Genomic DNA, 24,443 nt, shown 5'->3' with positions numbered 1-24,443 from the left:
CTCTGTTGTATGGCATGCTACAATAAAGAACTTGATAGGCAACGACCAGCAAGAATCCCACTATCTCTTTGCGGTCGGACAACGAAACCTGAGCCGTCTGGGATAAGAGAGATCCTCGACACTGATCACATGAGAACCCCCGGTTTCCTTTAAAAAGTAAGTTTATAGCCCTTGTAGTTGCTGAGAAAAGTTTGAAAACATGAAGTATATGCTATAGGCTGTTTTCAGTTACACTCTGTGCAAATCTACTGAAGTCAAGGAGGATGCATGGGAGTGAGTGAGACTAGAACAGATCACTAGAAAGGCTGGGCAATTAAAAGAATAGCGAATGTACATATTAAGCTAAAATAGCTTTTCAGGAAGTTTTGAGTCACACTGGGTTCTGCCTCTGCACAGACCAGCAACAGGGCCATCCTTACCCATATGCACACTCCACAGCTGCATGCTGCTCCAGCACCCAGTCCAATCCCCTGGCTGGCTGAGCCAGCCAGGAAAGCTGCCCCCACCCTTGCTCCGCCTCTTCCCCAAAGCCCTGCCCATGTTCTGCCCCACCCCGCCTCTTCCCACCCCTGCTCCGCTCCAGCCCCGCCCCCACTCCACCCTTTCCCTGAGCTATGTCCCAGGGAACTGCAGCAGGGGTCGGGTGGCCCCGTACTCACTGGGCGGCGAGAAGTGGAGCAACCCAGCTCCAGCCCGCGCCACTCCGCCAGCTCCCAGCCACCCTGCCGGTGAGTGCTGGGGGGAGGTTCTCCCCTGCCCCCCAAGTCCCAAGGCTTGGAGTCAGGGGAGCAGAGCAGAGCAGGCTGGGGCCAGGTCAGGCCTGCCCTGCAATCACTGGGCAGCAGGAAGTGGAGTGACCCAGCCCCAGCCCACTCCACTCTGCCAGCGCATGCTGGGGGGCAGTTCCCCTCTGCCCCCCAAGCCTGCTCCTGCCCCCCACAGCCCCACCCCACCGTGGAGGCCTCGGGCCAGCTCTCCCCCTCCCCCTGCGGGGGAGGTGCGTAGGGCACCACAATGTCTAGGGACGGCCCTGACCAGCAAGCTGGGAGAGCACAAGAAGCCCCCACACTTGGACTCAATGTGCAGGGAGAGCACACAATCACAGTTTTTACACTCACCTAAGCACAAGGACAGATTGTGGAAAGGCTCCCCAAAGGAGGGGGGAGGAAGAGAGTCCATTGGCAGCTGTGGAGTGGAGCACATCTCACCATGGGAAAGGCTAGCACAGCAGCCATGCCTCCCCGGGGAGTCTCTGGCTTTCCACACTCCTCCACCCACAGTGCAGGGCACTGACTAGAAAGTGCAATACAATCTGAAGAGGTCACAGAGGTTCATTTGTAAATTTTCGACAATCAATAGTGATTAATTTTCAAGAAGGGCAGGCTTACTGGGTCAAAATTTGCTCTCATTTCTTGATGCAATAGAGCAGATTTTGGCGGTCTTGATTAACTTGTATCAAGACATGGACAGTTTCTTCAACAGTCTGAGAGTTCCACCAATTCTACAAATCCTACAACATTGTGTGTGACCCAAAAATCAAAGCTGCCATCTCAGAGGAAGGAAATGTTCTTTAGTTTACATCTTGCTAACTATACAGACACTGAGAAGGCTAAACTGGATTTTGTCATAGGTACCCAGTGAAAACAAGAAGTAATTTTCAGACTCCTATTTGCAAAGAAGTACATTAACACTATTTATCCCTTCACATAATACAAGAAATCAGGATCACCCAATGAAATTAATAGGCAGCAGATTTAAAATAAACATGAGGAAGTATTTCTTCACACAACGCACAGTCAACCTGTGGAACTTGTTGCCAGGGGATGTTGTGAAGCCAAAAGTATAACTGAGTTAAAAAAAGAATGAGAGAAGTTCATGGAGGATAGGTTCATCAATGGCTATTAGCCAAGATAGTCAGGGACACAACTCCATGCTCTGGAGTGTCTGTAAACCTCTGACTGCCAGAAGCTGGGACTGGATGACAGGGGATGGCTTATTCAATAATTGTCCTGTTCTGTTTATTCCTTCTGAATCATCTGGCACCAGCCACTGTCTGTTGGAAGACAGGATGCTGGCTAGACTGACCATTGGTCTGACCCATTATGGCAATTCTTATATTAACAGCATATTTTTGATAATCCTTCTGTGTATTCTATGATTAGAAGAGAAATACATTAAAGGAAGATCACCATTACATCTTTCTAATATCCACTGAGATATCTTGTTTTAAAAAAAATTATTAATCATTCATAAATTCTCCCAAAAATCATAGCCTGATCCTCTTAACTTTTACTCATGGGAATAAGCTCTAGATGCGTAAATAATTCCATTGAAACCAATGGAATAACTGATATGAGTAAATTTTTGCAGGATTTAAGATAAGTGCTCTTTTATCAGGGCTTTTTAGATGTGGAATATTGATGTAATATAAAAGCAATGTTATTCTAATAGAGATGTAAACATAACACAGGATATGGGAATTAACATTACATAACATAACACTGATCGCCTTTTTTAGTTTATTACATCTGAATGATAATATTGACCTCCTCTCTGTGCTTCCTGAACCTCTCAGCGTGGCCAAGGTTAGCACCATTTTTCCAAGTATGCAGGACACTTCAAAGCTGTGTTCATCTTCACTTTACTAAGAGTTCTAAGTTACAGAACAGCTCTGGGATAGAAAAAGAATTAAAGGAATTATTAGTAGGACATGGCAAAGATTTGCAACTGTTTAAACAGAACATCAGGGACATAATTGTAGCTCATACTAGAATAACACTGCACCCAGTGGAAATATGAGAGAATTAATATTCTCAATCTAACTTTCGCTTGATGGAAAGAGAAAGAATTTAATTCCACTAAATTCCAGACAGAGAAGTCTTATCATAAAAGGGCCAGATGTACCATTTCATAACTTCAAAAGACTCATTTAGATATAAGAAGTCTCAGAAAACTGAGAGATTGATTATAGTGTTCTTTTCACACCATGCAATTCTAAAGATCAGATGCAACTGTCATTAACAGAAATGAAAATGAACAGATTCTGTCTCAGCTATCACTACCACGGTGGCTCCATCATAACAAAGTTATTGGAAAACTGGAAACAAATGTAGCCACCACAATATATTTTAAATACTGCACACAAATACACTATTTATATTACACACTATAGGTGAGTATAATTTTGATTGCACAAATAAATAGAAATTTAATATTACATAGCAAGAAGGCATTTTTGCCAAGAATATTTTTAGGAGTGAATGACTTTGTTTTAGTTATTAGAAGACATGGGTCCAAAACAAAACCCTGGATCCTAGTTCAATTTTGATCCAAACAACGATTCAGAGCACCCTAAGCTTTGGGAAAGTTCAGAAAGGGGTCTGGATTCTGAGCAACTAATGACTTATTATATGGGTAAAATCAGCTGTTTCTTATCACAAAACAAACAAAAACACCACACCTCACACCCACACAGATAGGACTTCTAAGAGTAGACATTTCCTGTCAAATACCTAATCATGTCTAGGGAAGTTTTTAAAAAGTGCCAAATTATCTGAGAGGCACTAAAAGCAAAGCATTGATCCTCTAACAGAAATGAATAGATAAACTCTCTTGCTATTCAAAACACTTCCTCAACTCATTTCATGATAATGTAAGGTCAAAGTACTTCTTTTCAACATGTTGTTACTACAAGTAAGCCCAACGGAATTACTTAGAATAAACTCCTCTTCACAAATACATTTGAAAACTCATCTAGTGATATTTTGAGTCTTCCCTGGATGGATTTTTAAGGTGCAGAAAAATCAAACACCTTTTCCAATTTTTCATTTATACTATGGCGATGGGTGTTTGTGATGCATGGCCAGAAAGGGTTAAACATCCTGCAAAATAAATAACCCTCAAAAGACATGGGGATATGATGTTTGTGTTTTTGTGTATTTACATATTTGAGTAGGGTCAACAATGTAATCCACAGTCCCTGTCTATGTTGTATTCTGTTAACTCAGATCAAAAGAACATCCTGGCATTTAAATTAATTGTAAACATGGGATATCTCTTTATTCATCTCTCTTTGAAATGTATAGCAGATCTGTGAATGGTGGAGGAACAAGCCAATTGCTGTGTGTCAATTTGTACGGCTAAATACCAGTTATGGACCTCCTTCAAAGGCATCCTAATTACCTTTTGTTTCCAGAGGAACTCCAACTTGTCAAATAGGACATGAAATTGTATAAAAGATTTTTGTGCAATTCATTATTTTTACAAACCGTATATATAAAAATGTACTGACTGGTTAAGGGAATTGAATAATAGGATTATGGAGCCCTCCACAGTTTTAGTTACTGGTTCAAGTCATAAGTCCCATTTTAGCAGAGCACTTAAGTATGTGTTTAATTTTAAACGCAAGCTTGTCTAGCCTTATTAGGTCAAGCACTTATATCCTTAAAGTTAAGAATGTGTTTAAGCACACTTAAAGATAAATCAGGACCATAAAGCTATTATTATCAGTTGTCTGATTCAGGAATTTTAATGTAGGTTCTTAGCAGATATTGGGAAAAATGCTGTAACAACTAGTATTTGTTTGCAACCTTGCCAGTAGGGTAGCCACTCAGGCATTCCTGAAATACCAGATGTGACCCCACCTGCCAATGTGATCCCACCCCCGCTGGTGTGACCTTGCACGCATAAATTGCCTTGGGAGGTTGTGAAATCTCCATCAGTGGAGATTTAAAAGAGCAGGTTAGACAAACACCTGTCAGGGATGGTCTAGATCAGCGTTTCTGAAACTGAGGTCTGTGGGCCCTGCTGATCAACTCCTCCCACTCCTTCTCAGTGCCTTCTGCACACCTGGAAACAGCTGTTCAGTGGCATGCAGGAGGCACTGGGGATGGGGGAGGAACGGGGGCAGGGCACGCTTAGGGTAAGGGGTGGAATCATGGCCAACCACACTGATCAACTCCTCACACTCCCTCCCAGTGCCTCCTGCATGCCAGGGAACAGCTGTTCAGCAGTGTGTAGGAGGCGCTGGGAGGGAGGAGGAGCAGGGACAGGGTGCACTCGGGGGAGCAGCGAAGATAAGGTGTGCTCAGGGGAGGGGGTGGAAAGAGGCAGGGAAGAGGAGGGGCAAGGGTGGAGCAGGGGCAGGAAGTGGGTGAAGTGCGGGTGGGGTCTTGGTGAAGGAGTAGGGGTGGGGTCTGGGGCTGAGCCTGGGGATTTGCGGGTCCTCGGGTTGCTAAAGTTTGAGAACCTCTGGTCTAGATAATAGTTAGTCCTGCCACAAGTGAAGGGGACTGCGCAAGATGACCTCTTGAAGTCTCTTCTAGTCTTATGATTCTATGATTTAGAAACTATATAAGACAACCAGTGGAGAAACCACCTGGACTGAGATAAACTTGAGACACCAGTGATCAAGAGCTACTTGAATTCAGCATAAGAAAAACTGGGTTCAGAGAGTGCAGTAGTACAAGAATGTTAGATATCAAGAAAGCAAACTTTGTGGTGGCAGAGGCGTTGTCTACATTCAATTTTTGTTCCATTGTAACTATATCAGCTTAGAAATGAATTTACCAAGAAGGTTACAAAGATTTACCTATACCAATCCCTAAACCAATATAATTAAATTGGTACAAAATTTGGGTGCACAATGGTCCTATGAAACCTCAAAGGAAATGTGCAATAGAAAGTAGTATTAGAATCTACTAGTGTGAAGAAGCCTGGAAAACTTTGAAAGACACTGTAATTAGAGTGTAACAGGCTACAATTCCTCTCAAAACAAGAATAGAAGGAACTGTTAAAGCAGTGAAGTTAAAAGAAAGAACATTTAACTGGAAATAGAAAAAGGGGGAGGCAACTGAACAAGAATACATGGCCAATTAAGGTTTGAAAAGAACAGATAATGGCACAAACTGCAGAATGGATACTTCTCACTGAAAGAGGATAACAGGAAGAAGGGATTTTACAGAAATAGCAGGTGAAAAAAATACTATAGAAAAAGTAACAATAGGAGGTGTGACGTTATTGGTATAAATGGGGACCATATAGAACATGGGTTGCAACCAAGGTCCTGTAGTGGCACCAAATCCTAAGTAAAGGGGGTCATATAAGGTGTCTAAGACCAGGTTATGGGTTGCTGGTTATAATTATGCTGTCTGTATGTCTGTATCATTTTTAGTTGAAGTTATGAATGTTGGCTCCATGCTGTCAGTATTTCAAGTTTGTGCTGTGCTTCTGGGGGAAGCCTCCCAGACAAGCTGGTGTTAGCTCTGCCTAGCCTATTTGATGGCTCATTAAGGACCATTAAGGACACAATTGACCCATGGAGAGAAGGCAGACACGCCTTGTGACTCAGCAAAGTATGCAGGGACTGGCTCATGTGACTCCAGGCTCCATTTTGCTGTAAAATTCCACAGTGAAGACAAAGGGATTCTTACACCTGGAAAAGTCTATATAAGCCTAATGCCTCATCTCCATCTTGTCTTCAATCCTGCTTCTGACCTCTGGAGGGACTTGCTACAAACTATACAAACTGAAGCTTTACACAGGGGACTGAACGACCCATCCCGGTGGGGATGTATTCAGAGTCTTAAAATCTAAACTGCAGTTTACTCCAGCACTGCTGCAAGCCTGAACTAAGAACTTTGCCATTACTGTATGTAATTGATTGCATTTAACCAATCTACCTTTTTCCTTTGTAAATAAACCTTTAGATTTTAGATGCGTGATTTGTGGGTAAGATCTGATGTGTATTGACCTGGGTCTGAACCATTTATCCCCAGGACGAGTGCACTGGTGGTGATGCTGGGAGACTGGAGTGTCTAAGGAAATTGCTTGTGTGACTTGTGGTAAGCCAGTGGGGTGAGACCAAAGTCCTTTTTGTCTGGCTGGTTTGGTTTGCCTTAGAGGTGGAAAAACCCCAGCCTAGGGCTGTAACTGCCCTGTTTGAGCAATTGGTCCTGATTTGGCACTCTCAGTTGGGTCCCGCCAGAATCGCTCTGTCACAGGAGGTCATTAACAAGGCCCTGCTTCAGCAAAGCTCTCCAGAACAAGTTTAAAGTTAAGCACAACCTTAATTGCTTTGATGAATCAAGGCCTAAAGGAAAGGGGGGGGGTGTGGAGATGAAATCATTGATGATTCTAACGTGGTAATGATTGTGTACTAATTTTTAAAAAAATGTTTGACACCAAAAATAAAGAAGGGATTTATTTAAAAAATTATTACAACTCAGGTAAGGAAATACTATTACAATTTGGAACAACATGTACATCAGTGCATCAAGATAACAAACATATTAAGAAGTTAAGAGAAACATCCTTGGGGATTAAGAGATTTAGCAAATGAATTTATCATAATCGTAACAATCTCTGAAATGTTGAGTACAGCAAAAACACATCGGAAGGGCGGGGAAACAAACATAGTACCAGTTTTTACATCAGGAAAGAAGAATGACCCTGGCAACTACTAAATTTACTCCCTAGAAAAGTAAATGGAACAAATGAGAGAAAATATCTGTAAGTATCTAGAAAAGAACAGAATCTTTAGCAATAAGCAGAATGGCTTTATTTATGAAGTTCACATTGTTCGAGACAAACACTGATAGTTTATTCTGTCAGAATGGCAAAATTAGTTGAATGCAACAGATGTAATGTGTCTCCATTTGAGCTTATAAAATTAAATAAATAAGGTGGTATATGAATAATCTCAAATGAGCTGAAAACTGCTGCAGGACTACATGCGAAGGATAGTGACAAACAGCATGCATAGAGATGGGGAAGTGAATGGTGTGATGTCATGATGACTGGTAATTGAACTGGATTTACAGAGACAGTCTCATGTATTGCAACACGCCTTCACATTGCTCTGGCATTACACAAAGGCCTTGAAGTAGGCATGTGTAAATAAAGCTCTAAAATACGGTGCCAGGGAGGGATACAGTAAAGCTCTTTACATGACAATCAGGCTCACAGTATTAGCCACTTTTAATAATATTTTTAAAAAAAAGGATAAAAGCCACATTAATGAAATTTGTAAAAGGGAAATGAGTGCTGACAAGCAGATATTGGCAAGATTGAGCGGCATTACGTATGCCCATGACACTAGATAATACAAAGGGATCTCTGGAGAGGTTAGATACATGGGCAAAAGTAAAATGAGATTAAATTTGGAAAGCACATACATCTGATGAAAAATAACCTATAACACAGATATTCAATTGGTTGGGAAAATGTAAGAAGCAGTGATGCTGAAAGAGACCTAGGGATCATAGTGAACAGCTATTTAGACTTGAGATCACACTGATATGGGAAAAGTTTGGCCCTCAGACCTTCACACCAAGTTATTAAAGTCGCAACTTGTCTTATGAAACCGGACCTTCAACTGCAAAATATGTACAATACGTTACTGGGCTGCAAATGCAAATTTATCACCTCATGGAGTTAGGCAATAATTGTTCCTTATAGTCTCTATATTATTACACAAATGCTATATTAAAAGAACATTAAGATTACAAAAGGCAAGTATTCAAAAGTTAACCTTAATCCTTGCATTTGCTTCCTTTAAAAATAGTATGTGGTCAAGTAATTAAATACTGTATCATAATACATACGCACAAGGGAGCTGAATTTAGGCTGCACAGGCAACCTTAATTCTGGCATTTCCTAATCCTGAATTCTTGATTTTGCAATCTTAATAATGTTTTTACCATTCTTTGTACGTAATTTCCTAGGTTTTTAAAAAAATAAACTTAAAAAAAAGCAAACAAATTCCATCATGTGGCACTATATTGACACTCACACTGGCCATCAGCAGGGTTGGTCTTTAGATCCACCACAAAGACTTCTGCACTTGAACTAGCAGAGTAACTGACAGCAGCAGTAGGTAGTGATACTGTATATGGACTAGAACTAGAAAGAGATGGGACACCTTGCTAGTGGGTTTCACAGATATTTGCTCACAGCAGAGAAATGGTGCGACTCAGGAATATTGGGTTCCATTCCAGTATCTGGAGAGAAGTGTGCTCTAGCGGTCATTCTCCCCAAACATCACCTTCTTCAGCTCTCCAAATTGTTCCTCTCCTCATCCAGTCTCTTTCCCACCACAGTCTCCTCACTGCAGTTCCATTCTCCTCATGGAGTCAGTCCCAGTCTCTACACCGCAGGCTTCTCACCCCAGTCCTAGTCTCCTTCCCCATCAAATATGGGCCTCATCCTTGCAATTTTTCAGATGGTTATAACCTGGCCAAATTTAGAATGATGTGATTGAGTGTGGCAAGATACATATCCCTGACACAAAGGCCAGCTCCTGCCAAGTTTCAAGTACCTGACCAAAGGGTGAGGGTACTAGAGGTGTTCAAAGAACAGGTCACCAGATTTTTTATTTTTTTTAACATGGGCAAAACAACTTATCTTCTCCTAAATTTATTCTCAGAAATGGCTGAACCATTTTATCTGTATTAAAAAAAAAAAACTTGGTCTAAGGCAGATATCCAACATGGAAAATTTCAACCAATACAGTACAAGTTTGGTAAAGTTATGAGCAACTGAAAATGAGGCCATACAATGGGAAGTTTCAGGGAAATTTAATATATAAATGCACTACCAGCTTCCCCTATAACTTCAGGCAGTTTCTCAGACAAATTTCCCACTGCCATGAGTAGCTAAGTTTAGGGTAAGTAGCATTTAGTTTTAGCATAAACATTGAAGATGAAGCTGAGATTAAGACAAGAAGCAAAATTTTGGTGGTAAAGACATTAGCCAAATCACTGAACCCTTACACGTTCGTCCATAACTAATGCACATGGCACACAAAGTATGCCTTCCTGGTATAAATCCACCCATCCCACACACACACACCCCGTTTATGCAAATAAATTAATACCCATAATCTTTGCCAAGGACAGCAAGAGAAGAAAAATGGCAAAAAAAAAGCTTAGTAAACTCTATGTGTAGGATTGATTTCTACTGTCCTCTTTGAAAACATGGATAACAATTCTCCACAGAGTTGATGTAAAAATGAATCTAACACAATAGTTCATTTAAGACAACATCTGATGCTGATTTTCAAGTGGCCATTTGCAGTTAATTTATTATTTCAACTCTAGAATCTGTCTTACAAGAGACAAATAATTAGGATGATCAGACAGCAACTGTGAAAAAAAACAGGATGGGGGTAACAGGCTAACAGACCCGTTACACAGGAACAAAATGGCAATAAAATTCAGCTATAAATTGGACTAGCTCAGCACCCCTAATTGTTAAATGGTCTGTGCTGCACTTATCTGTTCCATGTTAAGTACCTTGTACTGGCATGCAACATAAGCTTATTCCTGTGTCTGGTCTCTTGGTCTGCAAGTAGGCAAGAGATGGGAAGAATGAAGATTCTGGAATTATGGCCCTGAGGCTATGGAATGAAAGGATGGTCGTGTGGCCTCTGGCTAGTAATTCAATCTACAAGATGCATTTATTCACTCAGGCTGCTGTGGAGGGTGCACAGTATCTGCATGGGGAGAAGGAATTTTTAGTTTGGTGCTGCTGCATAAAAACTGTATGTGTTCGTAACTTGTGTCGGGGTGCCTACCCCTTTAGATAGGTGTCCTTTTTTATTATTGTAGAATCCAAAGACAAAGTAATTTTTCTGCGTTTCCGTTCCACACCTATAAAATAGGAGTAAACAATACTTTCCCACCTCACAGACATGTTGTGAGGATAAATTAATAAATATTGGTGAGGTGCTCAGATACTACACCAATTAATTAGGTAGGTAGATAAATAGTAATTCCAACACAGGAATGTATGCATGTGACTTCAAAAGAGTTCTTTACTCAGAGAGAGAAGTACAATATGTGCAGCTATAATCATAGTAAGTTACGTTTTTAATGGAATAACTACATTAAGTACTCTAAAAAGTCACAACAATTCTTGTATTCATAACCACATTTCACTCTTATTGATTTGTACTGTGCAGAATAAGAATTAAGTCCTCTTGCACCTACTGGATCATTTTAAAAAAATCCATATTTTGCAATCCACATCTTGCAAGGAAAATCTATGTTTGCAAGCAGAAGACTATAGGTTTCAGATCTACCACCTTCTAGATCAGGGGTTGGCATAAACTGCTCTTTTAATCCCTAAATTCCATAATGGGAAAGGCTAAAGACTAAGAATAAAAGATGTAACTGCCCAAAACCTCTATAATGACTACCTGTCTCATCACACAACCAATGTACAGAATTTAGTCTCTAGGCTCCATTGGGGGAATCTAGAGTATTTTTTGTCTTGAAAAATATTGTTCATAATCACTGAGTACTGGAAATTACTTCAAAAGAGTTCCCAGTCCTCTTTATTTCTTTACTGCCCTCCAAAGGTTTAAAGGTTCACCACACTGCTGACACACAAAACTAAACCAAATATTATAACAAGAACTCATGGATCACTTAACAAAGGAAGCCACAGGTAATAAATAATTCTACACATGGCGTAAATGACAGTTTTTCTTCCATCTGGCTTATAATGCAAAGAAACCAACAGGCTGTCTCCTGATTCTAGGCAATGTGTGCGTCAGCCCGGCCCTTGAGCTCCAGGCCAGGGAGCTAGCCCCGGGCCCCTCCTCCGCTATCCTCCTTCCCCCGCAGCCACACCGCTGTGCAGGCAGCGCTCTGGGCGGTGGGGTTGCGTGCTCCGGCTGGGCAGCACGGCTGCCAGACATGCTGTTCTGAGCGGCATGTTTGGATAGGGCGGAGCTTCTGGGGGGTGGTCAGGAGACAGGGGAGGGGTTGGATAAGCGTGGAATCCCAGCGGGCCTGTCAGGGGTGGGGGTGTGGATAGGGGCCAGGAGACAGGGAAGGGGGAGTTGGATAGGCGTGAGGTCCCGGGGGGGGGGGGCTGTCAAGGGGCAAGGGTGTGGATAGGGGTCAGAGCAGTCAGGGGACTGGGAGCAGGGGGGTTGGATAGGGGGTGGGATCCCAGAAGGGGGGTCCCAAGAGGGGGAGGTTAGGGGAAAAGGAGCTGGGGGGGGTTGGATGGGTCAGGAGTCCTGAAGGGGGCAGTCAGGGGGCAGGAAGTGGGAGGAGGTGGATGGGGGCAGGGCCAGGCTGTTTGGGGAGGCACAGCCTTCCCTACCAGGCCCTCCATACAGTTTTGCAACCCCAATGTGGCCCTCGGGCCAAAACCTTTGCCCACCCTTGCTCTAGATTGATACAGCAGCTAATGCTTATCATTAACTGCTGCTTCAACAGAAGCACAACAGTTTTTCAGTGACAGTTTCTCCTCAGAACTAACTTCTCATCCTAAGAGGGCAGCAGAAATAATTTTTTTAAGTCACTGACAGATACAACTCCAAATCCCTCCCCAGAGTTAAATCAGAAATTTACTACCAAATCTGTAGTAAATTAGAGACACAAGGTGGTAGACAGGGCCATCTCTAGGCACCAGTGTTCCAAACATTGGGTTTTTTTGCTTTGGTGGCAGCGCTCCAGCTTTTTTTTTTTTGTTTGCTTGGGGCGGCAAAAAACCTGGAGCTGGCCCTGGTGGTAGAGGTAATATCTTTTATTAGACCAACTTTTGTTGGTGAAAGAGACAAGCTTTGTATCCTGGATATTCTCTCTAATAGCCTGACACCAACACAGCTACAACACCACTGCAAATAACATTTATATTGTAAACCAATGTCTGAGGACCAAAGTCCATTCTCATTTGCACTGGTGTTAATGAGAAGTAATTCCACTGAGTTCAGTTGAGCTGATCCAGTTTTATACTTGATGTAACTATGAGTACAACGTATATCTTAATCCGTCGTGTCCATTAGGCAGAGATATGGAGAGCAAACCTGACATAAGCCCCCAGAGTGCACATGAATAACCTGTATATGCTCTCTGTGGAAGCAGGGCTGGCTCCAGACCGCAGCGCGCCAAGCGCGCGCTTGGGGCGGCGTCCTGCAGGAGGGCGGCAGGCGGCTCCGGTGGACCTCCCGCAGGCATGCCTGCGGAGGGTCCGCTGGTCCCACGGCTCCGGTGGACCTCCCGCAGACGTGCCTGCGGAGGGTCCGCTGGTCCCGCAGCTCCGGTGGAGCATCCGCAGGCATGCCTGCGGGAGTTCCACCGGAGCCACAGGACCAGCGGACCCTCCGCAGGAGGTCCACCGGATCCGCGGGACCGGCGACCGCGAGAGCGTCCCCCGCAGCATGCCGCCGTGCTTGGGGCAGCGCAAATCCTAGAGCCGCCCCTGTGTGGAAGCACAGTATAGATCTACTGTATCTGCAATTCCACTGCTACATCAGTAAAATCAACTGTTCCATATATGTGTTATGCAGTGTATGTGCCTGAACAGGTACAAACTCCAATATGTAAGAAGCTCTGAACAAACATTATATATACTAAGTAGGATGGCAAAACATGATAATCCAGTGCAATTTCAACCTTAATGGTTTTATTGTTCTTTAGTTTTTATTTGACGTAATGAGGTTTGATGCACTCAGATAATTTATCTTGTACTGGAACATTCAGCTGGATGGAAAAACATCACCTACCTAGAAAGCTACTGACCCAGGTTGGACCTTTAGTTTGGGCGAGAAGGCAATTACTATGCTTGATGGATCATATGTACCACATGCCCTCAGAACAGCAGACACTTTTCATTTGATTCTTTGATTTGTGGGAAGGGGTGGAAGAGGCTAAATAAATCAGCCACCCTGCATACCTTAAAGTATTGTGATGGTGCAGAAACCATAAAGATCAGGGGTAGGCAACCTATGGCACTGGTGCCGAAGTCGGCATGCAAGCTGATTTTCAGAGGCAATCACACTGCCCAGGTCCTGGCCACCAGTCTCGGCACACCAGACTCGGCACACCACTTCTGAAAGGTTGCCGACCCCTGATATATAGATGCTGCTCAAAGGTATAATGAGTTTTTAAGTGCAGAAGTCCCACTTCACCCACTCTACATAGTCATGTCTCTGCAGGTCTGTAGGGATGTGCCAGTGTGGGAAGGGGGCTTCTTTTGGCAGTCATCTCCATTCTAACATGAACAGATTTCCCAGTTAAACTCTATACAGGAGATACTACCAGCCAATATCAGCATTCTAACCTACATACCCAGGAGATAAGATGCAGATGGCAGGGAAAGGGAATTGAGTCCCTGACCGGCACTACCCTGGGATCTATGTAGGGAACCAGGTATCCTAGTCTCATTGCCTGGCTCCTCCACAAATCTCCAGAGCCTTCTCCTTAAAGCAACCATACAGAGAAATTAACGTCAAACTTTTCTGCTTATTTTCCCCTTCATGTGGGTTTTCCCCTGACAGGAGAGAATGCAATCCTAAAACAGCAATGTGTCCCTTTAAGAAAAGTCCTTATTAACTATGGCCAGAAGTTTTAAAGGAGCCTAAGTGTGTTAGATGCCCAAGTCTCAGTGAAAGTCAATGGGAGTTAGACATGATTCCCTGAGGCCCCACAGAATTCCCAGTCTATATTTCTTAACTTTCCTAAATGAGACCGGACAAATATTTTTAATCAGGAGAACATTTTCTGCTGTATGTCTTTGCTCTGTATAAATGCTGGACTTTCTGATAATATCCTATTAAATAGGATGGCAAACTCTCCTTATGTCTCTAGAAAGCACATGGTAAGATGAACGGTCAGGGAATGTGTTTGAAACACAGACCCACATAAATCTGGCTCCAGCCAGGACATTAAAAAAACAACAAAAACCCAAACTATAATCTGAATTTTCACAGGAACTTGGATTACTTCACTGTGATCAGTCTGATCAGACAGGGGACTGTGGTGTCTGTGATGGAAGTCACTGACAATGTCACTTTGACACCTTCAGCTATACTGAGTAATAAATATGCTGCTTTTCTACACTCATTGTTTTGACTGTTATTCAAGATTCACATTTGGTGGGTCCCTCATAGTTAAAACTATACAATTAACTATGCTGTGAACAGATCTGAATTATTTTGCTTATGACAGAGGAATAACTTGTCCTATTGCTTTATACTACATACAGAAAAGATAAACATGAACAATTCAGAAAAATATTCAGATTCCTTACCTCATTTAGAATAGCTCAAAGTTATCCTTTAAGAGGCAGTTCATATAATCTCTCCAATCAATATTAGTCAAAAAGCTAATCCTTTGTTAATTCCAAAGAAGATTCCAGAAAGATGCCAGTCTCTGTTTGCTCCTGAATTCTTTCCTTGTGTTTTCTTAGAAAACACAATAGGTGGGATCCAAAAGGATAGAGGGCCAGATCCTTGACCCAGACACATCCTTTTTTTCCACATTCCACATCTCACAGGATTTGTCTAGGCTCCCATTTGTATATGGGCATGCTGGTAGCATGGCCAGCACACTTTGCATGTCAGTAATCCCAAGCAGTATGACAGCCCATAGGGAGCTGTTCCCAGCTGTCATAATTTACAACAGCCCCAAGGCTGGAATTTTCACTGGGTCACCAAAAGATAGATCTGCAACCTAGGAATTAAGTCTCTGGCAAGGTTTCTACCACAAACTTGTGATGCACTATAATTGTTTTAAAAACAAAGGTTACAAACATTTTTTTATAATGGCAAAGTATATTTACTTCACTCTAGTTACTCAAGTGGTTGAGCTATTTTTGTTCAAACATTCAACCCCTTAGATCAACACAAGCCTGGAAAATTTCAGCATGAACTGTTTAGTCAACCTTGCATACAAATATTGTTACACACTATGCCCATAATTAGTAACATATTTAGAAAGCAAGTTATTTTATTATAACATCTCTGGCCATCTAGGACTTTGTGGTTTAAACCAGTGATTCTGAAACTTTTTTTTTCCACGGACCACTTGAAAATTGCTGAGGGTCTCGGCAGAGCACTTAATGATCTTTCCAAATGTTGTTTGTACTGTTAGCTAACTATTGTAAAGCGCTTTGGATAAAAGTGCTATTAAAAAAAATAGGAGTACTAGTGGCACCTTAGAGACTAACAAATTCATATTAGCATAAGCTTTCATGGGCTACAGCCCACTTCATCGGACGCATAGAATGGAACTTATAGTGAGGAGATATATACATACAGAGAACATATAAAAAATGTAACAAACAACTTTTTTTGTTCTACAAATAAAAGCACACAACTCATATTTTAATATCAGTAGTCTTACCTTCCTAATGTCTCTCCCCCACCTCAGCAGCCCCCGAGCTGGGGCTGGGAAGGAGGCGGGTCTCTCCTGCCACAGCAGCCACAGAGCTGAGACTGGGAAGGAGGAAAGTCCCTCCCTAGCAGCTGCAGCCCTGCACATCCCAAATTCCCCCCACTCTCACTTTTCACGCCACTGCTCCCTCCAAAGGGCACCACCTCACCTTACATGTGCATCTTCTCTGGGGTCCAGGCACCTAATTAGTGGAGCCACACCTGCGCACCTCCACAAATTAGGTGGGTGGCCCTTCATTCTCTCGTGTGCTGCTGCCCAAGTATGCAGATTAGAGGGAACTATCCGCAGACCACCGAATGGAGCTCGCGGATCACTGGTGGTCCATGGACCACAGTTTGAGAACCTCTAGTTTAAACCATGCTGCACATCATGGTTACCTGTAGCTCCAGGATGACAGTGGGGATAAATTCAGACCACCTAGCTCCAAAAGCACAGTCCCCTATCTCTTGAGCTGAAGGAAAATCTATATTAGCTTTTAAAAAGTACAGGACCAATCACACACAGTTGAGCAATTCTGGTTCCACCAATAGAAAGCAAAGGTACACAATCAATATTGGCATTTTTGCTATTCTTGACACACAGGAATTTGCATGTAAAACTCACATTAACACAGAAAAAATGTACTACCTTTTTATGATTTCAACAGACAACTACTAAAAAAAAAGTTGCATTAACAGCTGGACTATAAAAACAGTTTACTACAGATACCTTCAGAACACAGATTGGCTATGTAAATAACATGTTGCTTCTTCAAAATAATTAAAAAAAAAGAGTCTCTCTCAAAATTAGGGAGTTCACAGCACTGATATACTGATGAAGAGGTGCTGATTTATATGCTTTGTATTTTTCGGCTCTAACACATATACAAACTCTGGGTCTCATGCTACAATTCCTCTGTGCATGTAACTTCCACTGAAATCATCAGGAACTCCACACATTGAATTTTTTCAGGGTCAGACTCACTATCTGGGAATGAACTTCCCAATTTCAGTTTTACTTTATCTACTTTGCAGACTTGAGAAACTAACAAAATTGGTTCATGCTCGAAATGTTACAGCAGAGCTTCCATTATGGATCCCAACAGATGATCTTCCAACTTTTTATGAATGGGCCTGTACCTGCACTCTTTCCTCAGTCAAATTCATCACTGAAATCAGTGGGAGTTTTATCTGAGTAAGGACTGCAGGCTTGATGCAATGTAACTCCAAGATTTCCAGTATGATTTAATGTGCTTGTGGTTTAGTTACTTCTCTTCTAGGAGGAACTGCTGCCCTTAAGTGACTGTTAATGGCAAGTTTCACTGTGCAAAGTAGTATGACTTACAGTAAGACAGACAGTCTTCCATATAGGCAAAATAGCCACAATATTGTACCTATTTATTCTTATCCCCATAGAAAGTTATATATTTAAAAATAATAAGCAAGATATATTTTTCTACTATGGTTTTCTTTGGTTTAGATCTACATTAAAAGTATAAAGTATATCTGAGTTTTCATTTATCAGTAAAATTACCTGTCCCAATGACCTCCAGTCTAAGCTGGCACTTCCAATGTATACATGCTGTTTATCAACAATCCAGAATGATGATTGAAGGCGACCTTCATTATAAGCAGTCATATTCATATACAGCACTTCTGCACCTAGGAGTTCAATAAGGACACAACAATTAATCATTGTCCAAAAGAATGGAAGGTACATGCAACAAGCAACAAAGAGGAACGCGTAACAGTTAAGCATTCCAGTAACCAAACTATTAGCTGACATCAGTTAGACTATCATAGCTTTTAAAGCAGTCTGCAAATTTTATTTTAAACCACGTTACTGCCCTATTCATTTAGGCCTGCTCCTGTGCTTATCGATGAGTTCAGTGAGCATAGGCTCAACCTACCAAATATCCCAAATAAACAAGAGCAGGTGGCATCTCAACACATTACTATTGTTTACCTATTTTGTCTCCTGTTATAGCTGCATAGAGTTCCAACAGTGCACAACTGCCAGTTCCTGCTCCGAGCAGCACACAGACATGTACTCTATTGGAGACATGACTTTGCACTTACCCTTAAAGAGTATGTTTGGGGGGAGAGCAGACTGATCATTGGGTTTCCTTATGTCATGTTGCTTTTCCAATACTGCTCTTGCAAAAACAGTTTAAGTTTTAAAGTTTCATGTCTTAAATCATACAGGTTATGAATTATATTAACATTTTTAAAGTTCACAACAAAAAACACTCATTAATATTACATGCCCAAGCTAAAAACCCTTGTTATTTTTGTTTATGTACCAACTTAGAAGTATGTGGACCTTTGCAAAATGTGTAAGAGTTAGTGGAAAAAACTTGTCTCATGTATGAAAAATGCATTTCTAAAGAAGATAAGCCAACCCAATAAGGAACACTCAGAAAAAAGCAACTTAAAAACTTCCAACCAAAATCTGAATAAGACTAAGGAATCTATATACTTTTGACAAACTGCCAGCTAAGTGTCAGACAAAATTCAGGAAACTGAAGAAGTCTCTTGGATATTTATAGAGTCTTTTTACAAATTTCAAATTTCAGTTTAATCTGCTGATGCCAAATACAGTGAAATATCTCACAGTGAGATCATTTGCCCTATTGTTATGTTCTGTGGAGGTTCTTCACTTCAACACACAAATACACACACCCAAGCATGGAAGGCCCTGGACACCGAAGAAGCTATGTGTGTGTGTGTGTAGAATGAAAGGCAGGATCCCTGAAACCTGTATAGATATGAAGGAGCTCAATTTAGATCCACTTGTCATTCCTCATACACAGGGATGTGTACCCACACACAGCATGCTACTGCAGCCTGAGGAGTTACAAAGGTTACAGTAAGTTAGACACAGACTTCGGGCTAATCTACACTGGCAACGCTAACGTGCTGATGCGGCAGCGTTTTAACGTGGCTTGTGTGGTCGCGGCACCAGTGATGGGAGAGATCTCTCCCAGTGCTCTAAAAAATTACCTCCATGAGGGGCGAGGCTCCCAGCACTGGTGCACTATCTACACTGACACTTTATAGCGCTGAAACTTGCTGCGTTCAGGGGGGTGTTTTTTCACACCCCTGAGTGAGAAAGTTGCAGTGCTGTAAAGTGCCAGTGTAGACAAGGCCTTAGGCTGGCAGTAGTGCTGGTTTTCTTATCTCCCCACCCACCAGTCTTAGTAGAGAATGCCTGCCCTAGGACACATTCTTGGACTTTCAGTACTGACAACCCAAAACAATCGAAAATCATGAATCAGGCCCCCCAAAATCATAAGATTGTTTTCAAATAAATAGAGAGCAAGATAGCAAATGCAAAAAATCAGGATGGGGGAGGAGGGGAGAGAGATAATAGGATTATATGTAAGACAAAGTCCCTAATATCAGGGCATCTGGTCATCCTATTTTCAAATCATGAGATATTTTAAAAATAATAAATATTGGATTAATGTCACTTAACTTCTGGTTTCTGACACTTTCACATTTTTAAACTTCTATGCATCAGTGTTAGAAACTTATTTTTTGGAATGACAGTAAAATCTCACCTAATTAAATGATTCAAGGAGCTGAGAGATCAAGAAAGACACCAAATACGACAAAACTCATGATAAAGTCACAAGAGTTGGCCACACTGGGCTTTGAGCAATTCAAATATTTAGCTCTCTAACCAAAATTCCATTTTGTGCAACCTGGACTTCATCTGCGAATCTTCCAGGCATGTCACCTTTCATTCTCATCTATGCTTGGAAGCACAGTTATTTTCTGAGCACTTTAAGAGCAGCAACATGCTGCTGACTTTCAGTATGTGCATTAACAAGTAGAATTAATTCTGTGTATAAATCAGAGGGCAAACAAAAAGCAATAGGGCAGGTGTTAAATTGTTTCTGGCAAAAACAAAGCAAAAACAATAACTTTCTTATATCTGAAATGGAGATTCAGAATCAATTAGCTAAGAGAAACACACCACTGCAAAGTGGTAAAACTTTGGAAATTCTTCATTATAAATGGAGTTTTCATCTAATCAATTTTAACATAAGCAATTTAGAGTGAATTAGCAGATATCCAATTTCCCACATTAAGCAGCGGTGTAAATAGCTTAACACACACACCAAGTAGGTTATAAATGAAATGTTGTTTGATCTGGAAGAGGAAACACTGGTCTGAAGCAGCTACTTACTTCTTCACAAATGAATTGTTTTTTCAGACTTGCTTGAAAATAAAATAATAATAATAATTGGAGATATATCAATCTCCTAGAACTGGAAGGGACCTCGAAAGGTCATCGAGTCCAGCCCCCTGCCTTCACTAGCAGGACCAAGTACTGATTTTTGCCCCAGATCCCTTGAGCAGAAACTTTGCGTGCCATGTTTACAACAGGAAATATCTTACCAAGCTGTGCTAAACTCTATAAAATATTAGAGCTCTGTAATGATCTGAGCCAAAACCCTGGATCTGAATCCCTCTGAATTATGGAAGAAGATTGGATGGCATGAGCCCATCACTTTAAAATATCATTTTTAATTGCAACCACTGACTCATCAGTGAATGCAGTGGTATAAGACGGTCTGTGATAATACATCCTATTAAAAAACTGTAACCCACATTTTTGCCAATGAATCTTTCAATTGAAAACAGCCAACTCATAATCAGAGCAGACAGTATCTCCAAGTAAATCTAAAAAAAAAAAGTCATCTGTCGAAAGCATCTATCATCATCAGCTACTACAAGGACTACTAATGAGACCTTAATTTTTGATGAAAGGAAACATTCATCAGTATGGATAATAGCCTGTTCTCTACAAGCCCTTCAGATGTTCTCTCAAAGCAGTCTTATCAGATCTTCAAGAAAATCCATCATCTCAGGCATGGTCCATGTCCCCTGAGGAAATTAAATTGGACTGATTGATATGGCTAGCCATAATAGATCTCAGTATTCTACCTCAGTCTCTGTTATCAAAACTGGTGGGTCTACAAAGTTTAATCAGAAGACAGAATCTGTAGGGTTGATTGCCCAGAGAATGCTAGATTCTACTAACAGTCAATCATAAAAGCCTTGGTTCACTGAAGATACAGCATCCGTTGCAATGTCAGTGTCACAACTACTTACATACCAGTGCAAGAGCCATATAGTGCTGTCACTTAAAAGTATGGTGGATATGTATATCCCTCAAGATTTTGCATAGTATACTTTTGGCCAGATTGTCCCCCTGTTGAAGAAAAAGCCACAGAAGTGAAGAAGGTATGTTTGAAACTCTGCAAAGATTTCTCACATATTTTCCACTACACCCTTTGCTCAAGGGAGAGAGGTTTTAGACCCCTGTAGATGTCCGGTGTTGGGGCTCGGCCCTCTCAGGTGCAGCAGGGAGCCAGGCCGCCTCACAACACGGCCTAAACCAGCAGTTCAGTCTCCAAAGGTCCAAGCCCTAGGTCAGGGCGGGGCAGCGAACAATAGTCTAAGGGCTCAGACCCTCAGGCAGGGGCTGAGCAAAACAAACAGTAGTCCAGGGGCTCAGGTCCTTAGGCAGGAGCTGAGCAACAACAGTCCAGGGGCTCAGGTCCTTAGGCAGGAGCTGAGCAACAACAATAGTTCAGAGGCTCAGGTCCTTTAGGCAAGAGCTGAGCAAACACCCAACAGGTGAGTCCAGACTTCTATGCCTGAGCGCTGGGGTGAGGGGGAGACTGCCACCCGTGAGTGGGGTGGCAGGGGGGACACAGGCCCACCCACTCCACTGTGTCCCAGCCCGGGGCCCTAACAGCAGCAGTTAGTCTGCTGCTGTGTCGGTGGGGTCCTGACTGCAACACACCGACATCAGCTCGAAATCTGCGGTAGCCAGACAGGGGTCAGCTACCCCCGGGCTACTTCCCATCTCCCCCTCCATGGGTACCTGCTCATCTCTGGGGTCCGTAGCGGGGTCCCACATCATGGGCTCCTCGGCGTGCTGAGGGCTGGCTAGGTCGGGCTGCTCCTCAGGACTCGGGTAAGGGGGACGCTCGGGCAGCTCCTCGGGGTACCGGCTCGGGGAAGGCTCGGTCCAGCAGGAGCTCGGTCAGGAGCGTCTGTCCTCTCCGGCCGCCGGGCAGCAACTGAGCACTGGGGCCAGGCCTTTATACTTCCTGTCCCGCCCCTTGACTTCCGGGGGGCGGGGACAGGCAGCAGTGGCTCTGCCCACTGCGGCGGCAGCTGTTCTGGCTTGGCCCTCTCAGGTGCGGCTGGGAGCCAGGCCGCCTCACTACAACCCCGTAGAAGGGAAATAAGTGGGGCAGTCTGGTAGCCCAGCAGTGCACACAGGGAAATGACATTCCATCTCTGGAGACCCTGGTTTTCTCTGTCTCATGTCAAACCAGCCCCTAGACTAGCCATTCTGCCATTGGCTTTCCTTCCCTGTCTAATGAGTAGATAGGAAGTATGGCAGGGAAGTAATACTTGGACAAATATTAATTTCTGAGCTGATTTCCAGCAGGAACTCCGTTGGCTCACTGCAGGAGCACTTCTCAGCAAATGGCTGTTTCCCACTCCCACCTCTGGAATACCTCCTACAAAGACTACAATGCTGGAAAGTTTGGTCTCTGTGGATGTGTCAACACTGCATCTGGAGCAAGCCTCCCAGCCCTGGGTTTGATAGAGGGGGTGGAGCATACTATAGCTGCCACTCAAGTTTTGCCTTTTTCTGCTGTCATGTGGGAGAGGGGAGCAATGGGCCAGTTCAGAGTGGCCTCAGCAGGTAATGACGGTCACTAATCCAGACTCAGTCACTCACCTCCTCAGTTCTGAGGTAACTTGTGCCATCCAGTAGACCTGATGCTGTGAGAGAATATTTCCACAGTACCTGTGGCTATTTCACCACTTTATCTAGGCCAGCAGCCAGCTATAATCTAAGTTAGCTTCATGCAACTGACTATTAGCTATAAACCATAAGTTCACAATGGAATTCCACACCATTTATATGGATCTGCTCAATGCAAGCTCTACGTCAGAGCTCAGTGGACCAAATCAGATAGGGAGCACTAAGCCATCCCCCCATGGCTCTTACTGCAAAACTCATGGATGTTCTAGAATCCCACCATGTTTATGAGAATACCACTCGGTGACAGCGCAGCATATTTAAGCCAAGTCATCCCTGTAATAGATATAGCGCAGTTTTCTATGTCCAGAGGTGCTGGAACAATTTTTATAGGGCAGGGGGTACTGAGAGCCATTGAAACAAACTGTAAACTCTGTATATAACGAAAACCACGTCAAACCAGTTCCAGCACCTATGTCTATGTCTTGTTTGCAAAGAAAATCCAGAAAGAGTTTCTGCTGAGGCTGCTGTTATCACAGCTGCTTTGCGAGTAAGTCTTCAGACTCAGCCTGAGATAGTTTCTGACACTAGCTAAAAGTGAAACTCAGCCCTGCCATAAGCAAATGTAAACCCTACTGATTTAAATGGAAGTTGAATCTGCTTATACCACAGCTTAATCTGGTTCTCCATCTTTGCAGCAATACTGTATCCTTGCTTTAAATGAGTGTGACCGTGGTGCCTTGAGGGGCCACCCTGAGAATGCTTACTCAGGGCAAACTGCAAGGAATAGGGCAGACAACCCCCAAAAGTGGTGGTTTATTCTATAATTAGAATCAACAAGTCAGTAGCCAAACAGCTTCTGTAATATCACACTGGCTACCAAGAAGCCAAAACACAGTCCTCTTTAAGTAATCCAGCCTTTGGCTCCCATCCAGACAGCCAAGTCTAATATAGCGAGAGATTACTGAAAACCTTATTCACCATACTTGAAGTTCTACCAATCCCAAAACACCAGACACATTGCCTACCAGGTCAATGAATATTTCAGATCTCACCCAAATACAAGCTTACAGCCAATCCTTATTAACTAAACCCAAGATATATTAATAAAAGAAAAAAAAAGAGTTATACATAGTTAAGAGATCAATACAGATGCTCCACGACTTATGCAAGGAACGCCTTGTGGAACTCGAATCTTGTGTAAGTTGGGAACGTATACCTGACCATTATGCAAAAAAAAAAAAAAAAGAAAGAAAAAACAACAACAAAAACTTTCTAGCTTACGGAACTTTTTCCGTAAATTCGGATTTGCGTAAGTTGGGTTTGCGTAACCCGGGGAGTGTCTGCATACATACAAATGTGCGTAAAGTCTTAGGTTAGTTTCATAGCAGAGATGGCACTCTAGGTGCTGTTTGTCCAAATCCTTCTATGAGAATTCCAGGGTGAATCCAGGGTAAACCTGGAGACCTCAATATT

At 42.6% G+C, this 24,443-nt stretch overlaps 1 protein-coding gene across 9 annotated transcripts in view; it reads right to left on the bottom strand.

Moving 5' to 3' along the window:
* The window catches only part of PLD5 (phospholipase D family member 5), a 262,504-nt gene that overhangs the window by 51,395 nt on the left and 186,666 nt on the right, over window positions 1–24,443 (bottom strand). For all 9 annotated transcript variants that reach the window (XM_039531261.1, XM_039531269.1, XM_039531260.1 and 6 more), the window contains one exon: window positions 17,703–17,830. In XM_039531261.1, coding sequence (XP_039387195.1) covers window positions 17,703–17,830 — 128 coding nt within the window. The remainder of the gene's footprint in view (window positions 1–17,702; window positions 17,831–24,443) is intronic.

This window comes from Mauremys reevesii, linkage group 3 (assembly GCF_016161935.1).
Source record: "Mauremys reevesii isolate NIE-2019 linkage group 3, ASM1616193v1, whole genome shotgun sequence".
NCBI lineage: Eukaryota > Metazoa > Chordata > Testudines > Geoemydidae > Mauremys > Mauremys reevesii.
Note: the sequence above shows the minus strand (reverse complement) of the source record. Positions and strands in the feature narration are given on the sequence as shown.